Here is a 26,979-nt window from a genome sequence, read left to right on the forward strand (position 1 = left end):
TTTGAAGCCTTGGTTTGAAGAACGTGGAATGCTTAATTTTATATCACCCAGATCCGCCAAGTCTCGCCCGCACGTAGCATCACATTGATTGGAGCTGCGCGCCGGCGGAAGAGCCGGGTCTCATCAAAAGTGTGCGCCCGTCTTGTCCCATCTTTTTCGCTTGCCGGCATGTTCTTTTTTACAGTCATCAAGAAAAAGAATCTTAGGGACCACTCCAATAGGTGACAATTCAAATCCTCACACGACTGTTGCGGAGTAATTCGTTAAATGATGAATTTAAGCCCTTGTTTAGTTGGGAGGAATACCTCGTAGCATCACATTGATTGGAGATGCGTGCCAGCGGAAGAGTTGGATCTTAATCAAAAACGTTGTGCTCCCCTTTCATCATCAAGAAAAAGAACTCCCAGGGACCACTCCCAGTAGGAGCCAATTCAAATCCTCAGTGTAATCCATCCAGTAATGAGTTAAAAGAGCATCATGGGTTGAGACAAGTTGGATTTTGAAATGAAAATAAGAATAAATGATTTTTATTCGAACTATTTAGTTAGAAGAAGTCTTATTTTCATTTCAAAAGGAGAATAAGAAATTTCAGTCCATCCAAAATCTAATTTAACCCGACCGTAGCATTTAAATTTCATTCTAATTTTAAATTCAGTTATGAACCAAATATATCGGAGAATATAATCATCCTGATTCCTACTTCGATTCATCCCAATCTCAATGCTGATCACAAACCAAACAAACTCAAAATAACTACAAGTTCTATCTCCAAAAATTATACAATTAGGTGGATGTGTGTAATATAATAGGGTCTTCTATGTTTTATTGCATACCACTTTGTGGAATTTTCTTTAAGATATGAAACTTGTAGTTGGTACTTTGAAATTTATCAATGTTTCCTTGAGCTCTTGGATGTTTTCATTGTAAATATTTCTCACAAGCATAATTATAGTGGAGTGAAGCGACCAAGAGGTAAGGCAACAACAGCTTGCAAAAATATATAGAAGGAATGCTTTTAACCCACCATGATCATTTTCTGTCTGCCTCTCAGTACCTACGGCAAGTGGGAGTGCTCCCTAGTCGTCGCCTTCTCCAGAAGTCCAACCTTTAACCCATACCACTTTATAAATACTCCTCTTCCTCGCAACACCTTTCCTCTCACCTTCTCTCTCCATCCATTTGGGCTCTCATTGATGATTGGTATGCTCTCTCCTATTTCTTGCTGCTGTTTTTGCTGTTTCTTCTCTTGCCATTTCTTGAAATTTGTATGGTTTAGATTCTCTCTCTCTCTCTCTCTCTCTCTGTGTGTGTGTGTTTTTATTGGTAAGAGTTTTAGATTCTCTTTTGGTTTCGTTTGTAGCCTTGAATCTCAACCTTTTTTGGTTTTAGATTCTCTCTCAACATCTTTTTGCAATCTCAACATTTTATTGGTTGTGGTTGATGTGAGTACCCATGCTATCATTCAATGGGATCAGCCTCTTCCAAATTAGTCCTCTAAAAAAAAATCTTTCTTTCTTGTAAAGCAAGACTGAAATGTCCTTTTTGTTCACTGAAAAAGAAAAAAAGAAATTCTCTTCTTACTCGTCTACAAAACTATGATTAGATCTCTACTCCTGCTTTGTAATGATGGAATCGGATCACACTTCCGTGGATTGGATAACCGATCTCTGGGTTGGAAACTGTTGGTTTTGTTTTGGCTCATTTTTTTTTTCCTCTTGTCGATTTTTTTCAGTCTTTGGCTTGAAATGCTTTCTAGCTCATAAGCTAAGGATTCCAAATGGTTCAAGTATAATAATATTGACGGAAATGACACCATGACGGCATAGTTTTAGAAGTTTCGAGATGTCGTGATGTAATAGATAATGGTGTTTATACTTTTATTCCATAATCCCCTTATGATAACCATTCCACACAGATCAAAGCGTCGCTCTTTCAGGTTAAGCGTCGCTTATTTTTTATCCTTTCGATTACCTTTGTCTTTTTCCCCCCAAATCTAACTAGCCACTATTAAGCACTTCATTCTTTAAGCTTTTTCGGGTGATGATGGCAATGTCTGCATAGTGCCAAGGGAATATTTTAGTTTACCTTATTTTTGCCTCGATGAAATTGTGTTACTGAATGTATGCTAGCGGGCTTCCAGTATCCATATTGGTATTGGCTTTGTCTACATTTTAGGAAAACCCATGCCACTTGGCATACCACTGGAAATGAAGAAAGATGCAATTTATCTCGGGTTGAATGCTTTGTTGCTTGTTGATGTAGAAGAAATCAGTCTGCTTTATCACTTGTTGATAAAGAAGAAATCAGACATTTTCTAGATAGCCATATGTTGGTTGATGATGTCTGTAGAAATGGTTTCTTATTGGAATTGTATGCTATTGAAATGTGCAGAAACAAAGTTATCCTGTACTCATTCCTTGTTGCCAGCATGAAGTAATACCTTACTTTTACAGTAGACATTCGATATCAACTCCTGAGATCAATTGTTTGGACTTATTTATAGTGATGGCATTCCTACATCTTTAGCGCAGCAATGTTTTTTTATCTAGGAGTGCTTAGATCTGCTATGGCCAGGTATAGGTTTTTATTATTTCTACATCCTCGTCTCATGTTTTTGCTTATTTTCTCTGGACATTATTTGTTTGGAAGATGTTTCTTGTTAGTTCAACTATAGTTAGAATTTTGTCGACCAATGTTTGTTGGACAAGGATTGATCTTAGAGATGATTCTGTACCTCTGAATCAATAGTTATTTCAAATCATTAAAGAAAAAGAAAGTATTTGAATATAATAGCAATATCTTCTCTTGTACCTTCAGAGCATAAACTGTCGAGATAATTATAATTGTAGAAATGCTCACCTTAGTATGTTTACAATTTTATTTATGGTTTTATTCCTTTCGATGTTAATACATTTTATTACTAATTCTATTTTTCATAATGTTTCATCACTTGCATCTTACTTTAGCTCATCTTCTGTCAGGATTGGAAACAAGTGGTTATAGTGTACTGTAAAGATGGAGCACTCCCTAAGGCTCATATTTATTCCTCTATTCTTATGCTCCTGGATGGCAATGGGAGGAGCAGAGTATTTGAAGTATAAGGACCCCAAGCAACCACTGAATGTTCGAATAGACGACCTATTAAGCCGGATGACTCTGGCTGAGAAGGTTGGTCAGATGTCGCAAATTGCAATGGAAAATGCAACATCTGAAGTCATTAATAAATATTTCATAGGTATGGGCTCTTGATTTAATTCAGAAAACAGATAGATCATCAGAAGATGATTTGTTCTTTTTAAACTGAATATATGGTGTAGGTAGTGTATTGAGTGGGGGAGGTAGCGTGCCTGCTCCTAAAGCTTCTGCGGAGGCTTGGGTGAATATGGTAAATGAGATGCAGAAGGGTGCTCTTTCTACCCGTCTGGGAATTCCAATGATCTATGGCATTGATGCTGTTCATGGTCACAATAACGCCTATAAAGCTACGATTTTCCCGCATAATATTGGTCTTGGAGCTACCAGGCAAGTATATTTCAATTGATAGCAGCATATAAATCTGGTGGTTATCTTTTTGTTTCCTTTTCTACTTTGTGATTCATTGCTTAATGCTGCTTGGTGAATTTACAAATATTTGTCCGTACAAGAAACTAATAAATGGCACAAATTTTCAAACTTGATTTGTTGATGACATTATCTCTTACATATAATAACTGCATTGGAGATGAGTTGCTTTATACGATTACAGCTCCTTTTTTTCTGTGCTGTAGCTTGATTGTTTTATTTCCATGATACTCCATAGTCCATATATTTGCTTGCTTTTCCTTTTGGCCTCAAATGCTTCTCAACTTTTAAGGCTTTTAGTTTTGCTCAGCAAGAAAATATTTAGGCTTCTAGCTTTATAAACTTTTAAAATCCATATATATAAGTTTACCTGTCCTCTTAGAGTGCTTTCAATTGAGTTCTATGGTATATTGTAACAAACATTTGTATTTTTTATTGCACTTCGGAGTAAAAAGATTGGCTTAAAAAATAATGAGGTAGACTAATACAGAGTGGAAAAGTAATGACAAGGAGATGAGAGAAGCAATTAAATAGCTTTTTTTTGGCAATAAATTAGTGGGCTTGTTTAAAGTGAAAAGGAAGATGTAAGAAGTTGCAGAAAAAAAAGGAATTAAAAGAGAGAATGGAGAATAGAATTAGTACAATGACCATATCTTTTTTTTCCTAAAGTGAAAAATAAGTATGAAATATTTACGAGAAGATAAAGGGGAGATGCACATCAGAGAATAAAACTGAAGTAGGACCATTTATTGATCGAACATCAGAGAATAAGATGGATAGAGCAGATTGTTAAAATTGGTCAAATAAAGGATTGAGGCGATAGTAGATTCTTATAAAGAGACGTGTTTCAACTTCCATGCAACATTTAATTGCTATATGAATGGCTAAGGTTCAGGTTTCAATTACAGTATTGTTCCATTACAAGAGACCACCTAAGAGATTGTTCTTGTACTAACTCTGATTTTTAGGGTTTGTGGGTTGGCTCGAAGTGGCTAGGCGCAGCCCGACAGTGCCCAGCCCAGCCCTTGGGCTTGTGGGCCGGCCCGAAGAGGCCAGGCCCAAGGCCATCGTGCCCTATGACACGATGTAGTGGAGTCCTCCGATTCCGACGAAAATCAAAAATATCCTGATAATCCAAGTTCTAGTAGAACTCTAGGATTTTGTCTATTTAACTCTTCCTCTGTTGAAAGCCATCATCGCTTTCTCCAAGAATCGCTGCCGATCTTGATGATTCTTCTCTAAATCTCCTCTTCGGTTTGTCGTCGGAAAGAGGTGCTGGAATCTTGCCGGATCGAGGTGAGTGTCGCTTGCCTTTGTCTTCTTTTCTTAAGTTTATAGCCTCCCTTGCTTGTGTTTGAGCCGGCTAATTGTCGGAATTTAATCCGAAACAGGGGTGCCCTGTTTCGACATTTCTTCCTCCCGTGCTCACCGCCACCGACCACCGAAAAAAGGTCAAGCCTTGCCGCCCCTAAGGACCCTTGAGATCATGTGGTGGTGGGTTAGGGAAATAGCCATGAACAGGCCGAGTTGATCGGTTCTTTGATGATCCTCTTTTCTTTTTCTTCCTTGTGCCGACCGACCACCATCGCTAGCGATGCCTTGGTTGAGAGACCGCCCTGGGCCGCGGCCACAGGAGTCGGCGCCTTGGCTGCCTAGTGGCCACCACCCCCTTGATCCGAGAAGAAAAGAGGAGAGACAGGCTCTCCCCTATTTTGAAAAAAAAAAGAGTATTCTCTCTCTACCTTCTCTCTCCTCTCTCTACTTTCTCTAGAAGATCTATGGAACCCAGTATTAGGTTCTGTCGACCTGATCTACGAATTCGAGTTTTATTGGATCGATGATCTAGCCTTGTCAAGTATCCATAGAACCCACTGAGGATGAACTACATTAAATGGCCTTGGCCCTGATCAAGTTCATACCCTATGATTTATTAATCGAATCACTCAGGCCTGACCCACCCAGAATCGTCGAACACTATCATCCGGCTAATCATCCCTGTTTCTTATTATTCGATTAAAATCATCAAATAGAAATTAATTTTGCTTTTAATATTTTTAATAGGATTAACTGAATTGCCTAGTGAAATTTGACGGTTTAAGACGAAAGAGGTAAGTAGATCTTCTATTCATTATTTTTTTTAAATGATCATTTTCTGTGCATAAAATTTGCTCGTGGAAATATCATGCTTTTCTTGGAATCATGGATCAACATATGTATTATGAAAATCATGCTTTATTATGAAAAATAGCTTTATGAATATTTTTATAAAAATAGCTTTGTTTTGTGAGATATGAATATGATCATGCCATTTAATGTTTTTCATCTATTTATGTGTATGTTTTAAGAAAAAGATATAAGTTTTCTAAAGGCTCGCAAATTGCTATAATTGTTTGTAGAAATAGGGGCCAATCGACATCCTGGAGCTAGCATCCAACGAAAACGGCCCTCTGCCAATGGGTTATAGTTGGTAACGAATACGAATTATGATATCTTGTCGATTACGATGATGGCTCTGTCATGGGTTATAGTGACCATGGCACGAATATTTGTGAGCAATGTTTTGATCCATAATAGGATTAACGACGTGAAGAATGATTTACGAATTTATTTGTAATATAAATTTGAAACTATGTTTATGAAAAATGGATGATTTGTTCATGCATGATTTGCTTTATTCATGATAGACTGTACTATGACATGCTTATTTTGGAATATCTATTATTTTTTTTAATTGATGCATTGACATTGAAAAACTTATGCTTGATCCGATAAAGTAATGTAAGATTTACTTACTGAGTTGTGTCGCTCATATATTTCTATTTTTATTTTTCTCTCTCTAGGCAAATAGGGTCAATAGGAATGACAAATGGTCCAGGCGTAGAGTTCGTGCTAGCAAGCCTGGCGATCTATACAACGGAATTTTAGTTCTTCAGTTAATTATGAATTTGTAGTTAAGTAATTTTCTAAATTTTGAGGAGTATGGGTTTGATATTTATGTTTGGATTTAGATGCTCTGAATCAATATTGGTTGTATTTAGTGGATAATGAAATTGGATTCTTATTTATTCTATTTTTTTGAGATGAATTTGGAAGTTAAGATAGATTTGAAATCTAAGATTTAAGGTTTGGCTTCGTGTTATCGTGGGTTATACCCTATGGTAGCACGGTCGTGTCATGCTCCGGATCTAAGGCATGACAAATATGGTATCAAAGCTTAGGTTTAGGATCATTGGGGATTGTGATAGAAATGTATCAAATCTTGAGGTTATGATCACTTGGGACATAACAAAAGTAGTAGAAATAAATTCAGTGCTTATGTGTAAGTTTACTAGGCATTGTAATAAAATGTATCTATTAGGTTTGGTATTCGATGAGTACAGAAGAATTGGATGATTTATCTCTGATCATGATAAGAAAGGTTTGACCTAAGGTTAGTGTAGGAAGGTTAACCATGATATACCATATTAGTAGGTTATACGGTATTGTGTTTATTTGTTCAGATGTTGTTTAAATGATTTGGAAGTTCCAACTTGATATGGGTGTAGATGTGATAGCCTTTTAGTCTTGCTGCTAATTATTAGAGTGAAATTTGTACATGGCTTTTCGAGTGGAATTTGTACATGGATCTTTCAGAGTATTGGAGTGAGCTGAGAAAGATTTTTCATAATATTGTAGAAAAATAACAACATTATTTCCTAGTTCACAGTTTTGTTATTAAAAAAAATACTTTTCAGGTCGTATGAACCTTTTTTGTGGAAAAAAAAGAATTGGTTTAAGATTTAATTTTAGAACGAAATGTTATTTTATGATGGGAACAATGGAAATGCCAAATTATTGCCCTTATTTGTGTTATAACAGGCTGTTATAACATTATAACAGCTGTCAAACCATGGCTAAGACGAATATAATTTTGGGATAGTAGCATGGATGCTGATGTGCGAAATAGTGAAGCCCCAAATCCGTTATGGCTACAAACCAACAATTACATGCATGCATGCACAAACCAACTATATGGATTCCTTCAGAACACCTGCCATTGAAACATCATATTGTTGCTTTTTCAGCGTCTATACAGTGAAATGCAAACATACCTCTAGTTAGAGTTTATCATGTAAAACAACAATCAGGGAGACTTATCTTTTTGGTGAATGGTCAACAAGCATGAGGTTGTGTGTCTTAATAAGAAAGGATATTATTATAGGAATACTACCTTATGAAGAAAACGATAAGGCTCTTTATCATCCTCTTCTGGATAAGGCAACATGAAAATGTTTTAAACAAGACGAATGGCCAAAGAATTCATATATTGTTGGAGAGTGCTCCTTTAATTTTTAATAGATCAATCTATGGATGTGGTAATCATAAAATGTCAATTTTGCTTATGATTGCTGGCTGACAATAAGCTAATGCTGTCAAGGAATCTCCGCAAACCTTTGAGACATAATGTGTGTCAATGTATAAGAAGTGCAACGAAACATCAAAATATGCTACCTCAAATTTCATGTCTTGTTTAGAAACAACAGAGTACGGACTAGAGAACTGTAGCTCAAAATTTTCTGCTCTTCAAAATCAAGCATATTAATGATAGTCTTTGTAAGTGCTATTTGATCTAAAGGAAATTAACTACAGAACGTAATATATGTGATGACACCCCTAGTTAAGAATGATTAGAGAAATTAGCCGTATCCGTATCAACAATAATCGAAACAACAAGCTGAACATAGGGGACTCTATGTGCTTTATTCTAAGTGGTTGTACGATATTCCAATCTTTGATATTGGTGTGTACTGCTAAATCATGTTTTGGTACATTTAGGACAAAAAAGTATGATATTGTTTGTGAATTTTCTTACTTGTTTAAGACAAAAGCAAAGATCCTAATGATATAATGATGCAACGCTTGTTGGAATAGATAGAAGCAAGGTTTGGAAGCAGATTGGTAGGATTACTCGTGACGTTAAGTGAATTGGGCTTCCTTATTTTGCTTTAATTAGTTTGCAAATAGGTCAAATATCAAGTGGTGATTTCTTTGTTACCTGCCTGACAGGCAACTGGAGCCATTTAATAATCACTGATATATATAAACTATAACTAAATTGGTTGAAAAACCCGAGCTGAACCCAACCTATACTTATCTAATTGTTAACCCGACCAGACACATTAAGCTGTTCCATAAATGGATCAAGCCTAATCATGTTGAAAATAGCATATTTTCCATTAAAATATTTTAATTAAAAAGTAACATTTAATAATCTTCATTAAATTTACTGCCTCTCTAATAACTGATAAACATCAAATATTTTTTTTCTGGGAATAGCTAAAAAATATTATGATCATAAATATTAAATTTTAGATTGAAGATAAAAGTTCTATACATGTTTCTTACAAATAAATATATGTAGTTAAAAAGCTCATTACTTGTAATATTTGTCAGATATATGCAATGTTTATTTCTAAAAAAAATTTTCAAGTACATGTTTTTGAATATAAATTATTACTTGTTTATATTTTAAGATTTTTGGATAACTTGACCTGAACCTCCGATATTGATTAATTGATTTGTATTAGGTTGGCTTCGATGCTGATTGGTTTGGTTTGATTTCATAATTTTGGTGTTAATTGGGTTTGGTTTGGTTGTACCTTAACCTTTAACTGGAATGCACTCTAGCCTATATGTGCATGACTTTGTTTTATTTATTTAATTATTAACCAAACTAACCTTATGCAACTTGTTTAATAAATGAATTGGATCAGGTTTGATTATAAAATAGAATAATTAACTTATTTAAATATTTAAAATTGAGCATTGTAAAGAAAAAAATCAAGTAATGAGATAATATAAGATTTATATTAGGCAACGAAATATGATCATTGTTAAAAATCAAATCAGTTTGTAATGCAAATAATTTTGTAACAAAAAATAAGGTTCGATATTACCGATGAAACTAATTCATATCAAAGACTCATAAGTCATTAGTAAATAGCACTATAAGAAAAAACAACGAAACCTTTGCATCGCAAAATAGTCTATATTTTGCGACAAAACTAATTTGTCGGAAATGTAAATCGTAAAAAATTAGCAACGAGAAATATTTCATCGTAAAAGTTATACAATAATGAATAGGCGACAAAATCCTGATCATCATCAAACAGTGAGTATTCTGCAACAAAATTGTATATGTACAATAAAGGTATATTTAGCAAGGAAATATTGTTGTCACTAAAAATCATATAGAACTATAGATAATTAGCAGTAAAAACTATTTCGATGTAAATTTACACAACAAAGAATGTGTTATGAAACCCTGTTCATCACTAAATAGTCTACATTTTGCGCCAAAACTATAAATGAATAATTTAGCAATGAGATGTTATCCTTGCCAAAAAATCAAAATCTGTTTGCAATGAAAATTATTCAGTCACCATATATAAAAAAGATTAGTGATGAAACTAATTTGTCACCAAAAAACTATAGATAATTAGCAATAAAAACTATTTCGATGTAAATTTACACAACAAAGAATGTGTTATGAAACCCTGTTCATCACTAAATAGTCTACATTTTGCGCCAAAACTATAAATGAATAATTTAGCAATGAGATGTTATCCTTGCCAAAAAATCAAAATCTGTTTGCAATGAAAATTATTCAGTCACCATATATAAAAAAGATTAGTGATGAAACTAATTTGTCACCAAAAAACTGTAGATTTTTTTTTTTCATTTTTGCATCCACATATAAACATTTTGCTTTGCAAGTCTTGTAGCCATGCACCATATTTTAAGACTTGTCAAAGTAATGGGCCAAAATCCAAATAATGTACTTTATCTATAGATGCACCTTTTTTCCCCTTCACAACCAGCTTAATGTGTTGCTAGTGGCCCTGCAGGAACTTCGGAAGAGGGAACTATGTACACCAGCAGTGGTGCCATACATCTGCAAACAAACTGAAATTCTTCTAAGTACCTTTGTTTAGAAAAAAATATTTTAATAGTATTTTAGTCATTTTGAAAAGGCAATACCTGCGTCACTGCTTGCTATCATCAAAGAGTGTCAAAAGTTCTCATGGTTGTAAGCCCATATCCAGCATATGTATTGATAGCATTGAACTTATAGTTGCTACTTGTTCACACTTTGGGTGAAATGACTTGAAACAATCAGTGCATTGTTGGCAGTTCACCATTCTGGCAGCTCAAGTGGTTCCGGATATTTTCTTTCCTAAAGTACAGCTTAATTTAGTTGTTAGAGTAGTTACAAAGGATAATCAAATTAAGTAAACCTGCTTTTATTCCATAGCGTTTTCTTTATATGTTCATAATCTTTGTGTTCTTGTTAAAAATGTATTTTTTTTTCTATTAGAGAACCAGCACTTGTGAAGAGAATTGGTGCTGCAACTGCTCTTGAAGTGAGAGCAACAGGCATTCCTTATGTTTTTGCTCCATGTGTTGCGGTAACAATGACATAAAACCATCCTGTTGCTGTGAATTTTGGTTCTTATAGAAAAGATAAATAAGCTAGACATATCTCGCTGAGAACATCCAGGACCATTCTGTTCAGTCGTCTTCTTCTGCTCGAGCCTTGTGCAGGTTTGTAGAGATCCAAGATGGGGTCGCTGCTATGAAAGCTACAGCGAAGATACAAAAATTGTCCAAGCAATGACAGAGCTCATCCCTGGCCTACAAGGAGAAATTCCAGCAAATTCTCACAAAGGAGTTCCCTTTGTTGCTGGACCGTAAGATATTTCTGCTAATAACATCTTCAATTAAGTTAGTTTCATCCGTTAAATTTTCCTCTATATAAAGCCAACATCTTTTAATTTCATATTTTGGCTCCCATTCGTAAATGGAGAAGGATTTACAAACTCAACTGTTAAAAGGGAGGGATTATGAGTGTGGTCATTAATGCGATAATCTCATCAAGTCATTCTTCTAAAAGGCTCCTTTTTTAAAGAAAAATGTTTAATAAAGGAAGCTTGGAATCACTTTTTTGTGTTTATAAGTCTGCTGGTGGTTATAACTCTTGATTTAGTTTGAACTTTTTGAATCTATAAAGGTTAATTTATTTTATTATTGTTATTATTTATTTGCTTTATGCCCATCAAAACCCTTAGATCCTTTCATCAATGGAATGGGATCCTGTGACAAAGTATACCCGAATTAAATAATATCTACAGTTGTGCTGAGTGATTACAATTCTGCTTTTACATCCAGCAAGAGAAATGTTGCTGCATGTGCTAAGCACTATGTTGGCGATGGCGGAACATACAAAGGCATCAATGAGAACAACACCATCATCAGTCTACATGGGCTGCTCAGCATTCATATGCCTCCTTACTATGAAGCTATCACTAAAGGTGTCTCAACTGTGATGGTCTCCTTTTCAAGTTGGAATGGAGTGAAAATGCATGCTAACCATTACCTAGTGACGGACTTTCTCAAAAACAAGCTCCATTTCAGGGTTAGTGGATAGTCCTTACATCCATACTCCATTAGATAGCAACTCATCATTTATTGGTTTCTGTCGTGTTAATTCCTAAAATATCAATTTCTAAATATTTTAGGCTGAAATCTTTTTTTTGTCAAATTAATAGGGTTTTGTGATATCAGATTGGCAAGGTATTGACAGGATTACCAGTTCTCCACATGCTAATTACTCATATTCAATACAAGCGGGAGTTCATGCTGGCATTGACATGGTTAGTATCCAAGATTCACCTTATGGCATCATGTGCTTCATTAGTTACAAGCTGTGTTGTAGATTACCTTCTTCAATATTTCAGCTGAGTTTTTTGATCCCTACATGAAATATGAGGGCATTAGGGAAAAAAATTCTAGAAGAACAAAACTACACCCTGTTTGTTTTGATTTGAACATCTTAACAAGTACCTGAAAGACACTACATGTAGTGTGTTGTAGACATAAACACACTACATGTGTGCAATCATTTTGACCTGAAAAGCCTAATTTTGCTTTGCTCTTATTTCTTCTGCAGTATATGTCTTTTTATTTTGTTATCTCTCTCTGTGGTCTACCTTTCATTCCATTTTTGATGCTGGATCCTCTCTCCAGGGCATGTGCTGAGGAGAGGGGTGCCAACTAGCGGACCGAGTTCCTGGCTGGCAGCTATTATCTTTCTTAATTTACATGTTTTGCAGGTAATGATTCCCTATGACTACCCAGAGTTCATTGATGATCTCACATACCAAGTCAAAAACAACGTCATCCCCATGAGCCGAATTGATGATGCTATAAGAAGGATCCTTCGGGTCAAGTTCACCATGGGTCTCTTTGAAAAGCCTTATGCTGATCTTAGCTTAGCTGATCAGCTCGGGAAGAAGGTTAGTCACTTTCTTATACTGGCTTACCAACTCATGAGCTACATTCAGCTGTCAAAATAGGATGGACCACAGAACGGTAAAAGAAATGATAAACCAAAATTTCTATTGTTCGGTCTGATATCTGTCTGAATTCTTTTTCTCGCAGACAAAACTACTACTAGCTTTATTGAAACTTATTCAATGGCTCCCATAATAATGTCGTTTGACCGCTGAAACTATTATTTCTAATAGGAGCACAGGGAGCTGGCCAGGGAAGCTGTGAGGAAATCACTTGTACTGCTGAAAAATGGAAAGTCTACGGACAATCCACTGTTGCCTCTTCCTAAGAAGGCCAAGAAGATCCTTGTAGCTGGGAGCCATGCCGACAACTTGGGCTGTCAGTGTGGAGGATGGACTATCACTTGGCAAGGACGCAGTGGGAACAATCTAACAATTGGTAAACATTCTAAACACCTTAGATTGACTTTGTTTCTCATTTCTTTCAGACATAGCAGAGCATGGTAATGTTTTGAACTTCGAGCGATCCTTTGCAACAGGAACCACAATCCTTGATGCCATCAAGGCCACTGTTGGCCCCACCACCAAGGTTGTCTACTCTGAGAACCCTGATGCCGATTTTGTCGATCATGATCAATTCTCTTATGCAATTGTAGCAGTCGGAGAGCAGCCATATGCGGAGACAAATGGAGACAACTTAAACCTTACAATTCCTGACCCTGGCCCAAGTGTGATCCAGAATGTCTGCAGAAACATAAAATGTGGTGTCATCATAATCTCTGGGCGGCCCCTTGTGATCGAGCCATACATGCATATGATCGATGCTCTCGTGGCTGCGTGGCTCCCTGGGACTGAAGGCCAGGGTGTAGCAGACGTGCTCTTTGGTGACTATGGATTCTCCGGCAAGCTCTCTCGGACATGGTTCAAGTCTGTGGATCAGCTCCCAATGAATGTAGGCGACCCACATTATGATCCTCTCTTCCCGTTTGGTTTTGGTCTTAGTACAGAGCCAGCAACGACAAACTAGTGGTTTCTTTTGGCACAGATTTAGGGAACATTGATGGCTTGCTAGCTTTGGGTCTGCAAGAGAGTCGTTATCAGTTCAGGCTTAATTAGGGTGTGGACTGTTGTTCTTTACTTTCAAGAAAGGTGGCCATTTTTATATTTTTATCATGAAGGGTTCAAATGATGAACTTGTTCTTCCAATGTCTTTATCAGTCTTTTATCATCTTTGCATTTGGGATATGAAAGTGTTTAACATCCATTTGGGACCATGAAAAGGAATGCTTTTAATCAGATATTCTATTTCCTAACTCGAATTTTTAGTGATCTTTTCTATCTTCATTTTTCAGTTCAATTGAAGTTTAAACTGAGTCTAAACTGGTCACAGAAAGTAGTAAATAATGGATACCTTAACTTGATTATTCATAGAATAATTTTAGTATGTACTTTTACTGAAAATAAGCATATGTGCCAAAATCATTTCATGTTGAAAAGCAAACTCTAGTGCAGGTCAAATATTCATACTTATAATCATAAGTTTGCACGGAAGACTTCATGCTTACAAGTCCAATATTTCTTAAATACTTACTCATGTTTATAAGTTCAAGTGGAAAAATGTCATATTCAATTCAATAGTGTTTAGCTATGTTCGAATTATCCAATCAAAATAGGCAGATTTCATATAATGTCAATAAAAAACTTGCATAATATTCTGTAATAAAAGCAATACCCCCAACTTTATTTTTTATTCAAAACACAGACCAATAAAATTCATAAATTGCATATATTGTCTAATAATTTTATATAATATCAAAAAACTATATTAATTAACTAAAAAATCTAAAAAATATGAATCAATAGTTATCTTATGAGTTTGTAGATAGATCCAAGTAAATTCTGAAATTTTTTTCTCAAAAACCCTGATGTAAGAACTATCGTGTAGTGCCCTCTTGCTGAACTTCTTGTCCGAATGAATGCACCTCTATACACTCGCAGAGAAAGAAATCTATTGTTGACTTCCAGATTTTTTTTTCTTCTTTTTGGCACAAGTGCAATTACAATTTTGAAAGTGGCTTTGATGCTAGCTTGCCTGCAGGAGAGTGGAGGGAATCTTTGTTTACCTGGAGAATTGATTGGTTCTTCAAGGCAAAACTAAATCACCCGGATCATGCCTGATGCCTCCAACACCATATGCCATATGCTCTCAAAATCTTTGCGCCTTTCAGAATCCAATTTGTCCACCTTTTCTTTTCCATCGAGAGCCAAAATATGCATTGGTTGAATAATATCCAAAATTGCATCAAAAATAAACTGAGAAGAAGGAAGACAATAGGAGGGTGACAATCTCACCATTCTCAAAAGCTAATAAGCGGAGGAGGACTAGGAAGGCTACAAGTATAGGGACATTCCCTGTTTACTGTTTGATCACCAAAGACTCCAGTAGATTCTATGAAATGCAAGCACACTTCTTAAACTGTGTTTTGGTAGAGGGGATAAACTTTCGGAGGCTTGTCCCTTGTACTGTTGAAGGGATAGTCTGTTCCATGGGATAAGTTAAAATGTAGTTTAAGGGATCAGCTCTAAAACAAAAGTAAATAGGGACAAAATGATAATTGGAGGGGATAAGTTTCCATTCCACCAATTTGACAGAATAATGTTATCTAATTAAGTCTATTTTTGGGACTTGCACAAACATGGCTACTCTATGGCTTGTTTTGGGCATTTGGTGAGATAATCCCTGTTAGAAGGGATATACACCCTTGGATCCGCTCTACTAAATGCATCCTTCAACACCTTCCATCAATACATGACCTCAAGAGCTTTTATTTGATGATGATAGGCTAGCTAAACACCAATAACTATAAAATAGATCATAAAAATGTCCAATGCATGTTTTATGTGCCGAAAGGATGACAATTGAAATGCAGTTTCTATTGCATAACATATCTAAATTGCGCTTGTAACAAACCAAAATCTCATCCAAAAAAGCCAGTTGGAAGATATTATTTGAATTTTTTGGCTCTACATAAATATAAGTCCGCACGAATTCTTATATACTTTCTCCATTTAACGTCTTTGTCAGGCTAAGGATTCACATTCAATCACAAGCACCATGGCCAATCCGTAGTTAGTTTTGTTGAGTCTGTGCCCCGTAGTCAACATAAGCTATGTATTAGATTTATTTTATATCATTTATAGTAATTCAAATTTTTATTTGAAAAAATTAGCCAAAAAAATTATTTAAATTTTTAATTTTATATAAATATTTAAAATTTAATCAATATATAGCTATGTATGTGAAGATGGTCGGACGATCATGAGGCCGTGGCCAACTCTTATCATCTGGTCACATGTATAAGCAAGGCCACATTTAGTCATCAGACCCCCTTGTCGGAAAGAAGGATATTATTGCGCGCCAGCAAAATGATTAGCTGTCATCATGTGTCGTGCCTCCCGACGTGACAAGCCGGCCGTTCCCCCGCCGCGCACCATCACCGCAACGTGGAAAGGCATCCCATAACGGCTACATTTGCTCCCTTGTTTATTATTTCTATGTCCGTACAGTTCTTCTTTATTCCCTGATTTGCCCCTAATCTCATCCCAACGTGGACCCAAGATTTTATCACTAGATCCTGGGCAAATCTCGATCCAACGGCGTAGATTGGTTAGATGGGGAGATCACCCAGGGATTAATTAGGGGCAAATTAGGGATTAAGTTCGATTCAAAATCTTCTCGGGGTGGCCCTCTACCTAGGTTGCGCAGTCCCAACGATCTTGATTTTAGTCAATTAATGAAGTATTAATTAATTAATTATTTGGAGTTAACGTTATTTTTTCCTTTTTTTTATTATGTTAAAATCCCTATAAATGTCTCTGTGCTGCTCTCACCTTCCCTTCTCAGACCAAAAGCCGTCTCTCTCTCTCTCTCTCTCTCTCCCCCCCCTTCTCTCTCTTGCTTCCGTAACGAAGAAGGAAGCGGTGAAACTAGGGTTTAGGGCTGTTTTTGGTAGGTTATTATTTTTTTGTTCTTCTGCCTCTCTGAATCTCCACGTCCTTGCTTCTTTAAAGATTTTTCCTTAAAAAAGGTTTTTTTGTTTATATTTTTTCCCCTTCTTCGACCTCTGTAAATGTCCATTGCTTTGCTTCTTTAAAGATTCTTTTCTTGACCAAGAAAGTTTTTTTGGTTTATTTGCTTCTTGATCGGTTTGCTTCTTTAAAGGTTTTAATGGCATTATTTGGTTTATAATCTGGTTTCCGGCTCGCGATTCGGTCTGATGTTGTGGTTACGGCCGTGAATCAGCCAATGCCGGTGATCTGATTCTTGTTTCTTTGTGTACCTTTAGAGTTTCTGGCGATTTTTGGGTGACTTTAAGGGGAAGGAGTTATTTATTGCTCTGCTTTTCAGAGATTTCTCTCAGTATATCTGTGTTTTGCTGCTTGTTATTTGGTTTTCTTGATGCTTCTTAGGCTTTAGGGGGAAGGAGATTGGTTTCTTCAAAGATTCCAATGACAAGATGCTTCTTGTTTTCAGATCGTGCTCGGTTCTGTTATTGTGATTACAGCTACAATTCGGCCAATGCCGGTGATTTGATTCTTGAATCTGTCTTTACAACCTGTTGATATGGACGGGTTTTGTCGTATTTCACTGATCTTTACCTTTTTCTATAAATAGGATGGGGTTTTAAAGATTTTTGCGTGGGTCTAACTGGGAGGAGCTTACTTTTGCTGCTACTGCACTTTAAGTTTAAAAGGTTGCGCTTTTTAAGGAAATAAGTCCATCTCTTTTGTATGAACTTTTGAAGATCTCCAAGTTCTGGGATTATTCTTTGGTTCCCGGAGATTCTTTTAAGATTTCTTATTTACTTTCTTGGATCGTATTGTAGATTTTGTGCTTCGGATTTTTTTGATCAATCCTTTTTTTGTGTCGTTAAGGTGGTGAACTGAACCAAGAATTCTCTTTCTTACATCTCTTTTGTACGAACTTTTGAAGATCTACAAGTTCTGGTATTATTCTTTGGTTCCCGGAGATTCTTTTGAGATTTCTTATTTACTTTCTTGGATCATATCGTAGATTTTGTGCTTTGGATTTTTCTTTTGTTTGAATATTGGTGGTTTTCTGTCGTGAAATACCTATTTTTGGCTGTCTTGTTTGCAGAGTCGAGGGTTAGAAGAGTTTTCTGTGTGGATTTAAGATGGATTATAGCTTATTTATTGCTCTGCGTTGCTGTTAGATTTCTAAAGTTGTGCTTTTTAGACAAAAAAAAAAGGAAAAATACTTTTTTGGGCATCTCGGTGTTCTGCTTATTTTATTTATATCTCTGCTTTGCTCTCAGGTTGTGCTAAAAAAATTTTTAAAAAAAATTGGGCATCTCGGTTTTCTGCGTATTTTCTTTTTTAAGGTTTCCATTTTTTTCTACCGTCTAGAATCATTTCTTTATTGAAGAGATAGTTTCTTAGTTAGAGCCCGAGAATTTTCCAGATTTGTCTCTGCATTTGATTAAGTATTCCATGCATCAAGAGCTCCTGTCTTCCTTTTTTTTTTCCATGTATTTATCATTATTGTTCTTTCATTCCCTTTTCAGATTACTTGCCCACCCATCTGGTTACCGCTTCCCTGAAAGCGTCACTTGAATGGATCACTGTTGCTCGATGTAACTTTCTTTGTGGATTTTGTTGGTGCCCCAACCACCACAGCATGTAGATGTCATAGTTTTCTAACCAAATGAAAAGTTGTCAACCTCAGATTTTTTTTTTTTTTGATGCTTTGTGTTCATTCTAATTTATTGTTGCCCTACCTTATTTGGTGATGTTGGTGTAGAATGATTTTGGTCTTATCCACCTATCAACAGCTTCTATTAGTGCACTGCACATCATTCAACAAATAATAAACATTACATGCTGGAGTGTAGTCTTGGCCGAGTCTCTTTTCATATACCCTTTCTTCAAATTTGTTCTTTGACCCTTTCTTGTAAGCTTTTTCATATACTGTCTTTTTTATTTGGATTATAATTTGATCTGTCATTGTATTTGGAATCAACAACAGACATTGCTTGTTTATTATGTGCTGAATAACTCTTCTATTTGAGTTTGGTAGCAACAGACATTAATGATCTCTTTATTTTTAATTTCCATAATGTTTATTCTCCATAGCAAATATTTGGAACCTGCATGCTAATTTTATGAATCCTGATATCAGGTCAATTTAATAGAAAGATCTGACAAGATTACTGCTTTGTTTGAGAATGGCAACAAATTGGACACCTCTACTCAGTGGTTTATTATTCTTATGCTGGGCATTGACTGGAGAAGCAGAATATATGAAGTATAAAGATCCAAATCAGCCACTGAATGTCCGGGTCAGAGATTTGATGAAGCGGATGACTCTTCCAGAAAAGATTGGTCAGATGACTCAGATTGAGAGAAAGGTTGCATCGGCTCAAGTTGTGAAAGACTACTTCATAGGTATGGGTCTAATTTTTACTACTGTCATTCTTATTGGTGAATTAGGAGTAGAAAAAGAAGATGTAGCCAATATATACTGAAGCTGAAGATGTTGTCCTCTAGGTAGCATACTGAGCGGTGGGGGAAGTGTGCCTAAACCTCAGGCATCGGCCGAGGATTGGGTTAATATGGTAAATGACTTTCAGCAGGGCTGCCTGTCAACACGTTTAGGGATTCCAATGATCTATGGTGTTGATGCTGTCCATGGCCATAATAATGCATATAATGCAACAATTTTCCCACACAATATTGGTCTTGGAGCAACAAGGCAAGTGTACATTAATTTTGAATTAACTGAAGTTCTGATCGCTTGATAAAATTCCACCTCATAGAAACAACATCTGAGTACTGCAGATGTCATATCTCTATGGTTATAGACTTACCAGTGGCATGTAGACTGCATGACTTCCTACATCTCCATGTAAAACTACTATATGGTGGAACTTATTGCTATTTTGCATGGATATAAACTTTGTCAATCAATGGTACTCTTTTTGTTTTTTTTCTCTAGAGCTGCTTGAGTTGCATCCACATGAACTTGCTTTTTGCATCTCCATGTAAAACTACTATATGGTGGAACTTATTGCTATTTTGCATGGATATAAACTTTGTCAATCAATGGTACTCTTTTTGTTTTTTTCTCTATAGCTGCTTGAGTTGCATCCACATGAACTCGCTTTTTGCATCTCAATTTATTTATTAATGTGTTCTAAATCCATATTTTCTTATTGAATACACATACAATAAGCATAACTGTCAAGCCTCGTTCCAGCTATCCAAGGTCAACTTTATGAATCTTTATTTGCCAATCTTCCTATTTAAGGCTAATTAAATACACATTTTTATTTGTTGGGGAAAGAAATTGATGTTGACATACTCTTTTTTATATATTAATCAATCCAATAAGAGATAATTAAGACAACAAACTCCAGAAAAATTAAAGAAAAAATTATTGACCCTTTTATAGTTATTTTTTCCTGCAGTCCAGTGTTATTCCCTTCTAGTGAAACCAATCCAGGAGCACTCACAAGAAAAGAATGTTTCTAGTTTCTTGTTGTGTTTGTGGTCTTACGAGAAACTTGCCTTTCATCAGGGATCCTAATCTTGTAAAAAGAATTGGTGCTGCGACCGCTCTTGAAGTGAGAGCAACAGGCATTACTTACGCTTTTGCTCCATGTATTGCGGTAAAACATCAAAACTAATCCTACCAATAAATTGTTTTTGTAGTTTTGAATTTTCAATACAGAATACCTTTCAGAAAATAATTTTTTCAATATTGGAAGATAATAGAATTAGTTTTCTGACAGTACCCTTCATACTTTCTGATTATGGATTTATTTGAGATGATTCAGGTTTGTAGAGATCCAAGGTGGGGTCGGTGCTATGAGAGCTACAGTGAAGACCACAAGATTGTCCGAGCAATGACTGAGATCATCCCTGGTTTACAGGGAGGTCTCCCTGCAAATTATAGCAAGGGTTTCCCTTATGTTGCTGGAAAGTAAGGGATTTGAATCTAATAAGCATTTAAAAAGAGAGTGTCCTTTTAGTATCCTGTTTATTTCCCACTATCATCTGCCACCTAGTCTTGATTTTATCTTGTATATTGAAACTTTTTATCTATTCCAGTCAAATTTTAAGTTATTTAATTTTAACATATAGCATTTTGCTATTTGTGAGATCCATTGGTGGTTTTAGAGCATTTAGATCTCATGTCCTAAAAGACAAGAAATACAACAGAACATACACCTGAACAAATTTTTTCAAATTCTAAGTTTCTAGGTAACAGCCATTGCAGATTTCAAGCTTGGTAGCTCCTACTTTACATAGCATACATATAAAGAAATCATACAGCAATTCTCTAGAGCTTAAAAAATAAAGCTTATGTGGTTTAATTGTTATGTCTGTCATAGCTTGCATGGTGACACTGATGGATGCCATTGGTGGTTTTAGAGCATTTAGATCTCATGTCCTAAAAGACAAGAAATACAACAGAACATACACCTTAACAAATTTTTTCAAATTCTAAGTTTCTAGGTAACAGCCATTGCAGATTTCAAGCTTGGTAGCTCACTTTACATAGCATACATATAAAGAAATCATACAGCAATTCTCTAGAGCTTAAAAAATAAAGCTTATGTGGTTTAATTGTTATGTCTATCATAGCTTGCATGGTGACACTGATGGATGCCATTGCATATTTGGTAAATCAAGAAGTCAAATAAAATAATAACTGGTTGGACAGGAACAATGTAGCGGCTTGTTCCAAGCACTTTGTTGGTGATGGTGGGACACATAATGGAATAGATGAAAATAATACCATAATCGATCAGCGTGCACTTTTCAACATCCATATGCCTGCTTACCATGACTCCATTGCCAAGGGTGTCTCTACTGTCATGTCATAGCTTGCATGGTGACACTGATGGATGCCATTGCATATTTGGTAAATCAAGAAGTCAAATAAAATAATAACTGGTTGGACAGGAACAATGTAGCGGCTTGTTCCAAGCACTTTGTTGGTGATGGTGGGACACATAATGGAATAGATGAAAATAATACCATAATCGATCAGCGTGCACTTTTCAACATCCATATGCCTGCTTACCATGACTCCATTGCCAAGGGTGTCTCTACTGTCATGTCATAGCTTGCATGGTGACACTGATGGATGCCATTGCATATTTGGTAAATCAAGAAGTCAAATAAAATAATAACTGGTTGGACAGGAACAATGTAGCGGCTTGTTCCAAGCACTTTGTTGGTGATGGTGGGACACATAATGGAATAGATGAAAATAATACCATAATCGATCAGCGTGCACTTTTCAACATCCATATGCCTGCTTACTATGACTCCATTGCCAAGGGTGTCTCTACTGTCATGATTTCTTACTCTAGCTGGAATGGAGAGAAAATGCATGGCAACCGTGGTCTTGTCACAGGCTTCCTCAAGAATAAGCTGGGTTTCAAGGTAGAGATGTTTGCTGAAGCTTTTTCTTTTCTTTTCTTTTCCTTTTGGAGAATAAATGTTCGCTAAATATTATGATATTAGTCTAGCCAATTCCAATTTTGATCATTTCTTGCATTAACTTTTAATATTAATGGTACTTTACTGAATGTTGAATGTTGATAAAATTTCAGGGCTTTGTCATATCAGATTGGCAGGGCATTGATAGGATTACTACTCCACCTGGTGCAAATTATACTTACTCTGTCCTGACTGGCGTCAATGCCGGTATTGATATGGTCAGTATTTCTTTCATCCGCTATAGAAAGTTAATAGCTGTTGTTACCATATTGCTATTGACGGATAAAGAAAATTTTATCACAATAGGTTCCTGCAGTCATGGTCTACTGAACCGACCGGTACCGGTGCCGACAAGCACCAGTACGATACGGCTATTGAAATCGGTTCCAACCCAGTTCATGGCTTGTACCAGTGCGAACTGAGCTGGTTTGCACCGGTACGGGGTGTTCTTCACGAGAGACAGCGCATGGCTAAAGCCATGCGCTAAGTGCCACACGCCGTGGCACTTTCGGTACAGTACCGGTTCGGCTCGGTTTGGTACCGATACTGAACCGCACTATGTCGGTATGGCGAACGTTGCTTGCAGTACTATAGCTCTAATTTATGTTTTTTTTAGTACAATGCGGGGCACTGCCATTTGCATCAATTTTTGAAAACTCGAATGGTATTGAGGTGCCCAATGCCGCACATTGACCTGTTTGAAGTAGAAAAGTTTATGACTCAATATTGCAGCAGAGAATGCTAGAAGATTAAGGATCTTGTTATAATGTTTTCTTTGAAACATTATTCATGAGGTTTATATGAGGAAATACTGGACATGTATCAACACTCAATCATGGAACAATTTTTGTAGTTCCACATTCACCGATTAATTTTTACTTTCCATCCATTATTTTTGTATCCTTACATTATTTCTTGGGGGATGTCATGCAGATAATGGTTCCTAATGACTATGCTCAGTTTATTGACACTTTGACCTCCCTTGTGAACAACAAGTGCATCCCCATGAGCAGAATTGATGATGCTGTAAGAAGGATTTTGCGGGTGAAATTCACCATGGGTCTCTTTGAGAACCCCTTGGCTGATCTTAGCTTTGTTGGTCAGCTTGGGAAAAAGGTCACTTGTTTTTCAACCTGCTGTTTCTGTGTTATTTGATATACCTAATCTTCTTGTCCTTTACGAAAAACATCCTGATCATCAAGCTACTGCCACTCTTGAATGAAAATGCCCTTGTTTCTTACAACTATTGGATCTTGTACAGGAGCACAGAGATTTGGCAAGGGAAGCTGTAAGGAAATCACTTGTGCTGTTGAAAAATGGGAAATCTACTAGCAAGCCGTTGCTCCCCCTCTCTAAGAAGGCACCAAAGATCCTTGTTGCTGGGAGTCATGCTGATAACTTGGGTTACCAGTGCGGTGGGTGGACAATTGAGTGGCAAGGAGGTAGTGGCGAAATTACAGTCGGTGCGTTCGCTAAAACATCCCTAGCTCCTTTTTTTTCTTTGTTTTTCATTTTTGACACATTTTCATTTTTGATACAAAAAGCCATGATTGCTGTTGATCTACTATTTATCCAAGGAACTAATGATAAACAACACAGAAGTACAATTTTTGCTATCCTAGATCTTTCTTGTGTTTTTTAAACCCTAAACTCTCCTAAGGTGCATCACTAGTTATTGTTTTATATTGCTACCTCCTGGTTTAACACAGTGGTATTATTTTATATCTTAGTTCTACTTGTCCTCATCATCGAAAATCCACCACTTAATATTGTAACCCTTACCAGAAATGTTTATGACTTGGAAACTTGCAAGATGTTGATTTGGTGCTTCCCTCTAATCCAAGCTTAGATTGCAATTCACAGTGGTAATGTTTGCTTTTGAAGCACCTGTATACAGAAAAAATCATTTAGCAGTTCCAGTCATATTTTTCTGGCTGGTTCAGAGTCGTCATTTTTATCTTATTTCAATAGCTTCAATGCTATCTATCTCACAAGAGTCTCATTTTGGAGATGTGTATGGAAAGCAGGAAAAATCTTGTAGTAAACTTACCAATAAATTACAGGAACCACCATCCTTAGTGCCGTTAAATCTACTGTGGACCCTGCGACCAATGTCGTGTTCTCTGAGAACCCTGATGCCAACTTTGTCAAGAGTAACAACTTCTCTTATGCCATTGTTGTTGTTGGGGAACAACCCTACACCGAAATGTATGGCGACAGCCTCAACCTCACCATTCCTGATCCTGGTCCAAGCACCATCCAGACGGTCTGTGGTGCTGTCAAATGCGCAGTTGTCGTAATATCTGGCAGGCCTGTTGTGATTGAGCCCTATGTTCCCATGATGGATGCACTTGTGGCTGCTTGGCTTCCTGGTTCTGAAGGCCAGGGTGTTGCTGATGTCCTTTTTGGGGATTATGGGTTTACCGGGAAACTTCCTCGCACCTGGTTCAAGTCTGTGGACCAGCTGCCCATGAATGTTGGTGACAAGAGTTATGATCCATTGTTCCCATTCGGATTTGGCTTGACGACTAAGCCAGGAGCAGCGAGGTAGAGATCAAATTCCAGCAGACATCTGTAATCAAGTTCTTTCTTATTTTTCATATTGTAGATGTTAAAAATGATTATCTGATGGGCATGACTTAAGATATTTAATGTTAAATTAATGAGATAGTTCCTCTTCATTCAGGTTTTCTGCTTTTGGTTTTGTGAGAAAAGACTGCTGTCACAGATGTTTCTTTGTTTCTCTGATAATATGAGAAAAAATATCAATATATGTGTTAAGATTCAATTGAAACTCCAATACTTTAGTATTGGAAGTAACACACCTGTACACTTTTTAACCAAAAAAAAAACACACCTGTACACCTATTCTTGGAGAGTAGAGGGAGATGGATGACAAAAGACATTTAAAAGTTGGGAACTTAATTCTCTTCTCTGAAATCACAAGGAATGAGTGCTACAAATATCATCACATTGAATGCACAGACTGATGCCAAATAATTTATACCAAGATGTGAAAACCAAAAATAGAATTGATGCAAGTGAGCTAGAGAAGGAAAAAAGAAAAACACCTGAACTCTCTTTTTGATAGTTATTTCAATAGTATGGTAGAGATAGTTTGGTAAGATGGGCTTAATTTGAGAAACAACTATGACAAGAATGATGTAGAAATTGGATGAGCGCTGATACATTTCCGAAAGAAATTCCCTAGAGCAGAAAAGCGGTAAACCGGTGTTACTTGGCATGGTAACTATTTCAATGCTATGATAGAGATTACTTGGTAAGATGGACTTGGTTTCCAGAGAAAAGAGGCTTTAAGGATTTTAGCCATTGAAAAGATAGAGTTTACTTGGTATGGTAGCCATTTCAATGGTTTGATGGAGATTACTTGGTAAGATGGATTTAGTTTTGTGAGGAAAGAGGCTTTAAGGAATTGCTATAGCAAAATTGATGGAAATTGGATAAGTGCCGATACGTTTCCCCAGGAAATTCCCTAAGAAGCTGGTAAACCGCTGTTGATAGCTTGTCTGGTGTTGCTTTTGATTTTCTTTAAAAAAAATTAATCTCAGAAATGGATTCATTTAAATTCTTAACTGAAAAAATTCTTTTATATCTTTAAAAGTTGCTCATCTCATAAAAGAACAAGCTAGATGTTAATTTTTATTTTGTCTTCTCTCAGAATATTATTTTAACTTCTGCCTCAAATAGAAAAAGAAAGTTCAACAACCTTTTCACTGCAACCAAAAAGTTAAATCACTCTCTTTCTTTTTCAGCATAAATGACTGTTTTTTTTAAAAAAAAACTTGAGAACTGAAACTATGTTTCTATTTGTAAATTTAAAATATAAATATAATTTGCTATGGCCGATTATTTTTAAAAATTTTAAATATAAATTCTACAAATGGTGATAATAATGGTGGTGGTGGTGATAATGATAGTGCCTATCGTGATGGTGACGATAATGATAGTGATGGCAACAACAACTATGATAATTGCTGTGATAGCAGTTGCAGCAGCAATAATAATAGTGATAATGATGATGATGGCAATAGTACGAAGGGAGAGGAGGGATGGCAGTAGGCATAGAGTGGACTAGATAAAATAGACAAATATTTCCGATGAACATAGGTAACCAGCAGCTGGCCATCTGTTATCCCAGAAAGTTTAATTACAGGCTAACAGGAGGCAACAATATGTATGACAGCAAGAGAAATAAAGAAAAAAAAAAGATTTTTAATAAGAAAGCTAGAAGAATATTTGGGTAGTAACGGAATACATGAAGACAAGGTTCAAAGCTCGATAAAATAGACAAATATTTCCGATGAACATAGGTAACCAGCAGCTGGCCATCTGTTATCCCAGAAAGTTTAATTACAGGCTAACAGGAGGCAACAATATGTATGACAGCAAGAGAAATAAAGAAAAAAAAAAAGATTTTTAATAACTTTCACTTTTGTCAAAAACCATATGAGTTTTTAAAACTATATAAAATGAAAATATATAAAAAATACTCTATCCAATAAGTTTTTTGTCTTGTTTTTGAATTTTAGTTTTA

The 26,979-nt window shown here is 36.1% G+C and overlaps 2 protein-coding genes across 2 annotated transcripts; both read left to right on the forward strand.

Moving 5' to 3' along the window:
* The first annotated feature begins 1,044 nt into the window (after positions 1–1,044).
* LOC113462764 (beta-glucosidase BoGH3B-like) lies at positions 1,045–14,207 on the forward strand. Its single transcript, XM_026804884.2, has 10 exons — positions 1,045–1,200; positions 2,982–3,235; positions 3,318–3,522; positions 10,919–11,009; positions 11,146–11,291; positions 11,770–12,016; positions 12,150–12,254; positions 12,714–12,896; positions 13,128–13,332; positions 13,433–14,207. The coding sequence occupies exons 2-10, from the start codon at positions 3,016–3,018 to the stop codon at positions 13,918–13,920; spliced, it is 1,890 nt and encodes a 629-aa protein (XP_026660685.2). The 5' UTR covers positions 1,045–1,200; positions 2,982–3,015; the 3' UTR covers positions 13,921–14,207.
* Positions 14,208–16,803: 2,596 nt separating this feature from the next.
* Positions 16,804–25,109, forward strand: LOC103708265 (beta-glucosidase BoGH3B-like). Its single transcript, XM_039129525.1, has 10 exons — positions 16,804–16,902; positions 19,093–19,358; positions 19,461–19,665; positions 20,491–20,581; positions 20,750–20,895; positions 22,124–22,367; positions 22,538–22,642; positions 23,358–23,540; positions 23,686–23,887; positions 24,488–25,109. The coding sequence occupies exons 2-10, from the start codon at positions 19,139–19,141 to the stop codon at positions 24,973–24,975; spliced, it is 1,884 nt and encodes a 627-aa protein (XP_038985453.1). The 5' UTR covers positions 16,804–16,902; positions 19,093–19,138; the 3' UTR covers positions 24,976–25,109.
* The last annotated feature ends 1,870 nt before the right edge of the window (positions 25,110–26,979 follow it).

The sequence above is a fragment of the Phoenix dactylifera genome, chromosome 8 (assembly GCF_009389715.1).
Source record: "Phoenix dactylifera cultivar Barhee BC4 chromosome 8, palm_55x_up_171113_PBpolish2nd_filt_p, whole genome shotgun sequence".
NCBI lineage: Eukaryota > Viridiplantae > Streptophyta > Magnoliopsida > Arecales > Arecaceae > Phoenix > Phoenix dactylifera.